General features: G+C 40.3%; 1 protein-coding gene across 4 annotated transcripts in view; it reads right to left on the bottom strand.

The window, feature by feature from the left end:
• Positions 1–11,051, bottom strand: part of RPS6KA2 (ribosomal protein S6 kinase A2) — a 185,492-nt gene that overhangs the window by 17,253 nt on the left and 157,188 nt on the right. For all 4 annotated transcript variants that reach the window (XM_079971864.1, XM_079971866.1, XM_079971867.1 and 1 more), the window contains 3 exons: positions 10,299–10,387; positions 6,532–6,596; positions 96–198 (listed from right to left, as the gene is read on the bottom strand). In XM_079971864.1, the coding sequence (XP_079827990.1) occupies positions 96–198; positions 6,532–6,596; positions 10,299–10,387 (257 nt within the window). The remainder of the gene's footprint in view (positions 1–95; positions 199–6,531; positions 6,597–10,298; positions 10,388–11,051) is intronic.

Below are 11,051 nucleotides of genomic sequence, written 5' to 3'. Positions count from 1 at the left end.
GGAAAGCGATTCATAGATGGAATAAAAAAACATTCATAATGATCTTTTCCATTGAATTTGTTTATTTTATTTCTCTTGCTGCTGTTCCTGATTACCTGTTGGTGTCCGTGAAGTAAATTCAGGGTCGAAATGAAAGGTGTCCTCTGGCCGTCCCACAGCAGGTTTAAAAGGCGGCATGATTTCTTTCCTGTACAACTTCTGCAAAACAACCACCACCACAAATGATGGATTAAAATAACTGCCAACAAGATACATAAAAGAACAAAAACACAGGAAAGATATTTTAGGTTACAGTCCCTGGGTGTAGCCAGGGAGGGCAGCTCCCCCCCACAAAAGCAAGTAAATAAATAAAAATACTTAACTGACCAATTGTATCACAGATAACTCGGTTCTGTCTCACCAACATAAAGCCTACCCCCCCAAAAATAAATCCTGGCTACGTTCATGCTACAGTCCTATACACACTTACCTGGGAATAAGCCCTATTGAACACAATGGGCCATACTTTCAAGTATACATGCATAGGGTGGTATTGTAATACACACATTGCATCTTGTTTTTAGGAAATTATGTTCAGTGCTAAGCCTAGGAAAAGGTGGGAAGATCACCCTTGAAATATTCTATTACCTAAACATCTATTTCCTCTATGCTTAGCAGTATCACACAAGTCAAATGAGGTATTAGTGTTGTAATGTGCCATGATGCAATGTATGAAAACAACCACTAAGGGGTTTCTGGGACTGTCAGCCCTGGGTGGAGTCTTGCTTTAAATGGGAGCGATAACTGATTTACCTTACACAAAATTGCTGTGAGGATAAATGAGGTAAGGGTTCAAAGTGCAGCTCCTTGCACACAGAGCTGACACGTGTTTGTCTCTTTGCACAGTGCCAGGCAGATGGCCAGCTTTAACACTGCAGACTATGTACTAGAGGAGGGAAAAGGCAACGTGGAGGTCTGCAGTAAGCCCTTTCACTCCTTAACAAGTGACTGGCACTGTGAAGACTGTGACAAGCAAGCAAGCAACCAACCAACCATCTGTTTGATGCCACATGTAATCCCACTCAATGTGAGTGGCTGTTTATTTATTTATTTATATTGTGCAAGAAAAAGACAGAGAGAGAGAGTCAATGGGTGATCCATGTGCAGGAAATAGATAGGCACTGCAAATCCTAATGTGGTGAATGAGGTAAGAGTTGTTTAAAAGTTGATTTTAAAAATGCTTCAAAGCAGACTTGTGAACACATATTTAAGATGGAAGAGGGGTGTGGGGTGTCTGTTTATTTCTCAGAAAGTTAATTTTTTATATTCATCTTTGATTCCAACTTCCTCCACTTGTTTGTTGTACTTATTGATATTGTTTCATATCAGGCCAATATTCCTGTCACAGTTTTCTTTGTTTTGACTAGATTCTGATGCCATTTGCAACGTTGCTTTCTCAAACTCTCTTTTACACATTTCATCGAGCAGAGCTTTGCTTCTTGCTGCTGCTGTGTGTTTCCAATAACTCTGCCCAGGACTTCAACGTAAACTTAACAGAGGACTTGTTCTCCTGGGATCCATATAACGTACCATGAAGAAGAATAAGGAAGCAACCATGAGTCACATGTTAAGCCTCATTGCCATTATTTGTGAAGATATGAATGCTTTGTGTAACAGAATTTCCTTTTTAAAAATAGGTAGAAAAAAGAGAGAGGCAGATGTAAACACACGTTCTATATGCATCTGGCAGTCATCATCTGGAAGGGCACTCATTTAATTGAATTAAGCATTATTTAGTCATTTCCTGCAATGAATAGCACTGTGCAGATGTTCACACAGTGTAGAAATGAATGCATGGGGATGATGGCAGAAGATTCCACCTGCTGACCGTGTTCCATTCGTTAATGGAAACCTGTTCACAGAGAGCTATGCATATGTACCTTTGTCCAAATAGTGCACTGAATGAGCCATTTGTATGTTCCATGTTTGTAAGGTATGGTCCATCAATCCAGAACAAATGCTTGTCCAAAGGGCTCAGGTGCACAAGTTCCAATGGGGGGCGGGGAGAGAGAACAGGCAGAGTCTTATGTTCCCTTCTCTAAGATTGTCCATTTCCAGACTATTTGAATGTATTCACAGAGCTAATGACTTTGATGAGAAACTGAGCTGATCTCCAGATACCTTCCAGAAATAGAAAGGCAGAACGAAAGCTAGTGACGCACAGCAACGCGAAAAAGCTGCTCCGCACAGGGATGAAGGAATGATTTCCCTGAACTATTATACACTTGCTACACAGGAACATGAACACACAATCCAGTAAGTAGACACAGGGATGAATTATCTTCTGGAACATTATCGAGTCTGAACCGTTGCACTGACAAAGCGATACTGTCAGGAGATGCCAAAAAAGGGCATCACTTTAGATCTATGAATCACTTTTCCATTTCTATGTTAATAGGCACACATAGCTCATTTCTATTTTTAACTTCAGTTGATGTTTTTGATGAATATATTTCTTAGGCAGAAGAACTGGATAAAAACAAAACCCTTCTCCTTTGAAGTCTTTGCACTTGGGAGCATGGTGGCCAACTGGCTTTGTTTAACGGTCAGATGAATTCATCAACGGCATCTTACCACTCTGTTTGTGAGTCTTCAGCCTCTGCTGGTCCATATACACAGAGGATGGATGACGACAAGTAATGAAGTTGTTGTAGGCAGGGTGACCTCACAATACAAGGGGCAGCATCAGCACATCTTAATTTTTTTAACTGGACATTTCCAAAACTGTTGCTTTATTACTGAAGAGGAGATGCCACAATGCAGACTCACCCTGGCTGGATGCAATTAAAGCAGAGTAATTAACAATCAGAGGTTTATTATTAGGCCAAGCTGGGGAGCATAAGGATTTGGAAGGTGGGAGAGAAACACTTGTAGCACTAGATTTTAATGGGATTTGAGCTGGTGAGTGCAATGTCCAGAGATAATGTTGTTTTTAAAATTGTTTTATTCATTACTGTATCTTTTATATGTTTTACCCTTTTGTATTTTATCTGTGCCTTGAGTCCAAGTCTGGAGAAAAGGTGGGATATAAATGTCTGTTGAGACATTCTCAAAATACAAGGTGTATATTTGTAATATTTAATAGCTATTTTTATTAAATGATTTGCTTTTTAAAATACAGAACATTTAATTAGTTGGCATCCTTAAATACCTACTTATAATTAGTAATGGGAACTGTGGTGTGGTGTTTTTATTCCGAAACAATGCTTCCATCAAATGTGAAGAGAAAATATTATAAGAATAATGTGGCATAGGTAATTAGACTGTCTTTACTTTTCTTATTAGTATTTAATTAAAAGCAGTCTGAATACTTTGGATCATATCCAGCAGCGAATGTAAGGAAGTTTTTCTTCTCCATAAATGAAATATATCAATATTCATACCATGTGTGCTGAATGGGGCAAGAGGTATAAGAAAGACTAAAAAGTGTGTGATCATGGAACAAAACTGAGCTCATTGCTGACCTTTCCCAGTAATAACAGCGATGAGAACAAAGCACCTGCATTAGCTCTATTCCTCTTCTCTAGCCACAAAGGCGTTTTCATCAGCTGGAAGCATCATTATAAGACATCAAGGACTAGCTTCCGTTCAGAACTCATGCTGGTTCATATTCAGAAAACCATCAAGTCAAACAGACCATCTGCTGCTACTGGGCTTTTAAAAGCTACACTCAACCCCCACCCGCTCCTGAAATGTCCCTTGCAAATAGTGGCGTTGCCAGTCTATGGCTAGGATCAACAGCCTTAGACAACCAGGCTGAAATAGTAACATTAAAATCCCATTCATAATTATGTTGGGTTGAATCCAGAAAAACTATATCTGAACTATATGCTCATTATGTGGAAATTAGTCTCTCACATTTCAATTACATTTATTCATTGGTGTCTGGGGGGGGGGGAGCAGTCCCCTTCCCAGATGATCCACAGCCCCCAGATGTGTAGCTTTTTTCATTAAAAAGTAGCTGTCTAGCAGTTGCATAACCTGAGATTAGAAATGTAATTTTTTTGGAAATTTTGAAACCAGGTTGGGAGAGGGTGTGGAATTGGTGTTTTCCCCCTGTTAGAGGTTTCAGAAAAGAACAGAATTAATTGGCAAAAATGCCATACTTTCTATTTTAAAAAAGTACTCTCTACATATTACAAGTCGCTTTGTTACTTTAGGAACATAAAATGCATTATGTATAACTTGGTTTACCACAGAATATATTTTTGGTATATTAAAAGTACAGTTTACACAAACAATAATTACAAATTGAATTATATTTTAGGCACCAGGAAAAAAACCATTCCTCTTCTCATAGGCCTTTGGCTAATTAAGTAATCTATGGCCTTTTAAACTGTGTGGGTGGGTTATTGTTTTGTTTGTTGTTATGTTGTGTGTTGTGTGTTTTTGTTTTGTAAACTGCCCTGTGATGCTCAGAAGAAGGGTGGTCTATAAATTTAATAAATAAATATTTTAAGTTTTCATTACAAGTGGCATTAGAAGCTGCTGAATTGTAAGGAACATAGCATATTTTTGGTTTTGCCAGTTTATGAGAAGCAGGCATAACTATCAGAAACTATCAATATTATAATAAAAAAGAATAGCAGAAATTGATAGCAGAAACTATCGATATTATAGTAAAACAAATCATTACTTATTCTAAAAATCACTGTCTTCTCCAGTCCTCCACAATGACAAGTTGACATAAAAAGAGTTGAGGAAAAGGGGAGGAGAGACAAGACTCAATGAATACTACAAGAAATTCAATTGGTCTCTTCCTCTGTTTTCGTGTGTGAGTGAGGTGGGTGGGTGTTTTGGATCAAGTTAGCCATATTGATTTGTATGCTGTTGGTGGATTATCGTCATTGTCCTGTTGGGCTGTGTATGTGATAAAGGGGAGCACAAACAATCACATCCTAGGCCAACCCCAACCTCTCTCACCACCAAAGGAACACAAGTGAACAACACAAGCACGCTGACACCAAACTACATACATTAAGCATAATAGAAACACCGCTACCCCACCCCACCCCCATCCATCTCCCCTCCTTCCACCCTCCTTTCTTCTTTTTTTTTTTTTCTTTTTTCTTCTCCCCCTAATGCCTCAACAAATGAAATGGATTTGTAAAAATGTTACACGGGGAAAAAAAAAAATACGAGGCATTACACTTACACTGTAAAACAAGAAAACCCTTAATAAAATATATATTTTTTTAAAAAAAATGGTCTCTTCCTCTAAGCTAACCATTCCTGTTTTTTTTAATATTTGCCATCACATTTATCATGGACCTTTAAAAACCAAAGGTTTGGCCTGACTGAAAATTCCACCCATCCACAAGTCAATTTATTGCTTGATTTGATGTGAGTATTTCCAAAAATAGACCAATTTCTTTCACATGCTGCAGAAGGTGGAGGAATCTGAAGTAGGAAAGAAGATGAGTCAGAGATTGTGCTGTGCGAGGGCCTTGCAATGGTGTTGCAGGAGGGTTATAATTGGCAGAATCCCAGACTGTGTTCCTTGGCCAAATACCTGAAGATGTTCTGTACTCTGCAACATTCTGTACTTTCCAACAACAAGCCCTAAGGGTGCTGCTTGTTTTGTAATCTAGTCAAATGCAGAAGCACTGCTATCATCACTTACATGTCTGCCTTTAAATCTTGGACCCAATGAATTTGCAGAAGCACAGATTGGATGGAAACAAAATTATGTAGTTCTACACTAGACAAGAGGACAGAAACAGATGCTCCAACCGTGCCAGCAAGAGGAAGGCCACAAGCCAAGAAGACACTGGATCCTTTTTTCTTCTCTTATGACAATGGCAATGCCCTCCAAGAGGCAGAAATATATACTGCTCTTGCTTGTCCTCAAGTGTTTTTTCCCACCTGAATTTTGCTGTGGTTTGCCCCCCCCCCCCCGCCCCGGCTCTTCAGATCCCTACCTGTGATATAAAGCAAAACATGCAGGTACTATTCTCATGTTTTATGAGAAAGAAGAGGACTTGAGCCTTTCTGTATTTTGAGGCAATGAATGAATTGTAGCAATGACTGACATCTACAAAAGCAGATCTAGCCTATTAGAGAAAGAGAAGGTTAGAGTGATATGTGTACTGTCTAGACAGTTTTGGCCTCTCTTAGTGGAGGAGTGATTATTGCCCCACAGAAAACAGTTCAGGTATCCAGAATTTTAGTGTAGCCAAAATTGGGCAGTAGACAGTAGTGGATGGTGTTGTGGGTCAGTGGCACTCACTTGATCTCCTGACAGCTGATTCACTGTGAAGTAGGAGAGGGGCGATGTGGTAGGGAGGTCTGTGTGGTGCAAATGCACAGGTAGGAGACAATCCAGCTGTTGAGGTGTTTTTTTAAAAGAGTTGCTCTATGCAGGATTGCATTCCTGCTTGCAAACACACTGGGGAAGCAGTGCTGGAGTCAGGTTGTTCTGAGCAAGGAAAAATTCTGGATTTGGGCTGCACATCTAACTAGTCAGACAAGACAATCATGTGAATTACTTACATTCCAGTCTATAGTAGCAAAAAAAGGATGCCGCTTAATTTCTTCAACTCCATCAAGGCCAGCACCTGCCAAAGCAATGAAAGAGAGATAATAAAGAGGATGTAAAATGAACATCATTTCTAATAAAGAGGACCTTCTCATTGTCTCCCCAACCCCAGCAAGAAATCTGTGGCTGGTATGGGCAAGAGAGGCTGCTTTCTGGTTGTGGTTCCAAAACTACAAAATAGGCTTTCGAGTAAGGTTTGTTTGGTCCCTTCTTTGCCTCCTTTTATGTGAGCACTTAAATTCCAGTGGGTTTCTTCTTCTTCTTCTTTAGTTGGGGCCGCCCAATGATGGATTTTATTGCTGCTGTTCCATGGTTGCTATTTGAGGCATCAATTGTGCTAAGCTGGACTCAGAGGAACTGTGAAACAATGCATGTCCCAAGGGGCTCTCACTAACACAAATAGTATACAGCATCTATTTTCAGCTTAGTACTGTACACCAGAGTTTAAAAATAACAATAATAGTAGTAGTAAGAGGAACAGAATCATTCTGCCCTCACCTTCTGTTTCCTGCTAATTGACCCCTTCACTGTCAATAACTTCTTATGCTTTAAGTTAGTGCTTTACCACTTATGTAGTGCTGAACAGCAACATCTAATCAAAGTAATTCCTGGAAAGACTACTAGTTAAAATTCTATAGGCAGACTTGAAAAGAACAAATGGTTTTCTGTAGAAGCTGTAGTTAAATAAGTGGGCAGAGAAAGAATCACACTGGCAGGCCAAAAACGCAAATACTTTTATGAAGCGTACGTCGCCTACGCACTCAAAGCAAGCATTTCAACCACATCATCAATCTTCCTTTATTTAACCATCTTCTGAATGTTCATTGTCAGAATCTGACCCCAGTGCTACCTGTAACAAGTGTGAATGATCATATGAAACATTTTCCAGTGCAATGGCTGAGGCAGAGACTTACAGGATCCAGCTCCAGAGACCAACTGCTGGTGCAAGGGACAACGTCCTCTCGCATCACTGATGGGACCCAAGTCCAGCCTCAGCCAGTTATGGAACACTCTGCACTGTATCTAAAGGACCCCTGGAAGGGAACTGAATCTACTATGTGGAAGCAATGCAGGACCTGAGAGGATACTTGGTGGCTTTGTATGTGGAAATACATGACAGATGCACAATGCCTTTTTTTTAGATCGATTGGCACTTTCAAGTATTGAAACCACTTCACATGCATTAGCTAGTTGTAAGTCTTGTAACACCCCTATAAGGTGAGTATTATTATCCTACATAGGAAAGGGGGAAGGATGAAGGGTAAGAGAGTTTGCCTTGCCTAAGGCCATCTAAATTCATGGTCAAGGCAAGGTTCAAACTGGGGCGTCTTACGATTGCACTATATTGCACTTTTGTAGTATATTTCTTTTGTAATATGTAATATGCTGTTTGGGGGCCTTTGGGTACAAAAAGGTATATAAATATACCTACCTATACAATACTTTTAGTATGGGGGGCAGGGAAGGAATCTACATGAGCCTGAAATTCCATTGGAATATTTTTCTACGTGTATCTCACTGTTTGATTAAGTTGGTAAACATTCCTAGGGGAAAACACTGGGTGAGTGCCTTTAAAAAGAATGAAGACATAGGCTAAGATTATGGACAGCATTAAGGATAGCTCCGTGGGACCAGTCCATCCAAGGCCAGCTTAACTGCAGAGGAATATCTTTTTATTTCAGTCTTCAGAGTGACATCCCAGAAACTTAAGCTTCTTTTCATGGCCTGTAGCGGCTGACATGCGTGCATTATGAAAAAAAACCTTTTACCTTAAAGATTATATTAGTATTTGTAGCACCTCCAGCAAAGAAAAACCAAATCTGAGAGTTTCCTTCCTCCTCAGCTACATATCAATAGAAATGCAAGACCTATAGCTCAGCCAGATGGCAATCACATCAGGCTGCCAAGAATCCTGTTAACAACTGCCTGTTAGAACTCTACTGGAGAGACTGGTGGGTGTGCGATCAAATGCTCTATATAGTCAGCCTTCGTCACGCCACCTCAAGCAGTTGAGCAGCTAAAGATGCAAGGCAGAGGAAAACCATCTTTCCTTTTCCTCTCCGATTTCATTTTCGGCTCTGATTGGATCAAATTATGTACTTAATTTAGCTTTACATGTTTATTTGGAATCCAAGTCAGAAAGCTGGTAATGTAGCTTAGACACGGTAGCAGGTTTTCACATCTATCTGCACTTGCTGTCCTATGTTGGGCTCTCTAAAAGAAATTTAATTAGATGCTATAATCCCCTGGGATGCTGCTGTCAGTGAACTCTTTAATCAACTGGGTAATTAGGTAATTAAAAAAAAAAATCCTGAGACCAATCTTACAAGAGACAAAGGATCACTTTTTCTTTTCCCTATAGTATTTCCCCCCTTTTTTTCTACTTAAGTTTCTTGCAAGCAGAGTGTGTGTGTGTCCGTGTGTGTTGTGGCCCCTTCAAGATTAACAAATTGATTATGGCATAAGCTTATGCCATAAAGAATTTGGTTAATCTTTAAAATGCCACAAGACTCTCTGGTGATTTTTACTGCAAGAGACTAGCACATAAAAAGGGGGCATTGGAAAATGGTGAGAGCTGGGTAAGGTAAAGGTAAAGGTAAAGGTAAAGGGATCCCTGACCATTAGGTCCAGTCATGACCAACTCTGGGGTTGCGGCACTCATCTCGCTTTATTGGCTGAGGGAGCCAGCGTACAGCTTCCGGGTGATGTGGCCAGCATGACTAAGCCGCTTCTGGCGAACCAGAGCAGCACACGGAAATGCCGCTTACCTTCCCGCCGCAGTGGTACCTATTTATCTATTTGCACTTTGACATGCTTTCAAACTGCTAGGTTGGCAGGAGCAGGGACCCAGTCGCTAGGATTAGAACCGCCAACCTTCTGATCGGCAAATGGTTTAACCCACAGTGCCACCCGCTTCCCTATGAGAGCTGGGTAGGGAACTTAATTGTTTCCATGCACCAGATTCTTATCAGAATCAGCCTGGCGGGCCAAATTTTAGATGTGGGTGGGGCCACTCACCTGTCAATCATGGAATGTCACAAAGGTTCGAGGTGCTTTGAAGTCCTGAAGTTGGGACCTTGCAAGGCACTGCTAAAACATTTTTTCCTAGGTTTTATCAGGGCTTTTGATGCAAACGTCTTGGAAAATCCTGCTGCTTTGACTACATGCTGCCCTTCTGGACTGGGAACAGGCATGCACAGCGAACTCAGGATTTACCTCTGCTCTGTGACTCATTAGATGGCATCACAAGTGACATCGGCTGAAGAGTGGGTGGGTGTGGAATTAATTTGATTCAGTATTGGTCATTTGTTCAGTATTTTATAATTTTATTATTCTTTGATGTTTTAATGCTTATATTGTACATCACTGTTGTATTGTCTCTGTATGAGCTGGCTGTTTAGAAATGCTCCTATAAGGAAATAAATAACTAGCATCTGTTTCGAAACTAGCATCTATTTCGGACAACATTTAACTATCATGACTAATTGCCATTATTAAACCAATTCTTCAACAATCTGTTCAATCCATATTAAAAGCCCAAAACACATATTTAATTAAAGCTCCATTACCTTGCATCTCTTCCCAGCACATTGTTCAACTATGCCATTTACATGAGAACAAATCAAAATTAAGTGACAAGGAAAACAAACTACAGATTAACATTTGATTGTAATCTATTGCTGAATTTATCACAGACCAGAAATGAAATGAATCCCCATACCCAATCTGTTGGATGGATTCCTCTTGAAAAGAGCTCGAAGCAAACTCTGAGCTTCTGTGCTCAAAAACTGTGGCATTCCTAGCTTGGCTCTGAAAGAACAGAAACATTTAAAATGTAGGAGGACTTTTCAGAAATGTCTAAAAAGATCACACGCATATTTAGCAGTGGAAATAAATACAGATGTGCAGAGGAAATATGTATGGAAAAATATATAGAGTTCCCAAAGTAATCTCGAGGCATATTGGATAAAGAATGTTCCATAATACTGACTCTATTAAACATTTCTTTAATTCTTTCCTCATAGTCTTTACCATGCTTATTCTTCTTCACAATGGCTATGGGAAGTGTGTACAGTGGTGCCCCGCAAGACGAATGCCTCGCAAGACGAAAAACCCGCTAGACGAAAGGGTTTTCCGTTTTTCGAGGCGCTTCGCAAGACAAATTTCCCTATGGGCTTGCTTCGCAAGACGAAAACGTCTTGCGAGTCTTGCGAGTTTTTTCGCTTTCCCCCTTTTTCTAAGCCACTAAGCTGCTAATAGCCGCTTAGCCGCTAAGCCGCTAATAGCCGCTAAGCCGCTAATAGCGCTAATCCGCTAAGCCGCTAATAGGGGTGCTTCGCAAGACGAAAAAACCGCAAGATGAAGAGACTCGCGGAACGAATTCTTTTCGTCTTGCGAGGCACCACTGTAATTCCCCCCTTTAAATATAAAATGGCAGGAACTCTGCCCTCCTTTGCATCTAGTCACCGTAGTG

Source organism: Podarcis cretensis (genome assembly GCF_951804945.1).
Source record: "Podarcis cretensis genome assembly, chromosome: 3".
NCBI classification, from domain to species: Eukaryota; Metazoa; Chordata; class Lepidosauria; order Squamata; family Lacertidae; genus Podarcis; species Podarcis cretensis.
The sequence above is the reverse complement of the archived record's forward strand: the minus strand, read 5'-3'. Positions and strand labels throughout refer to the sequence as shown.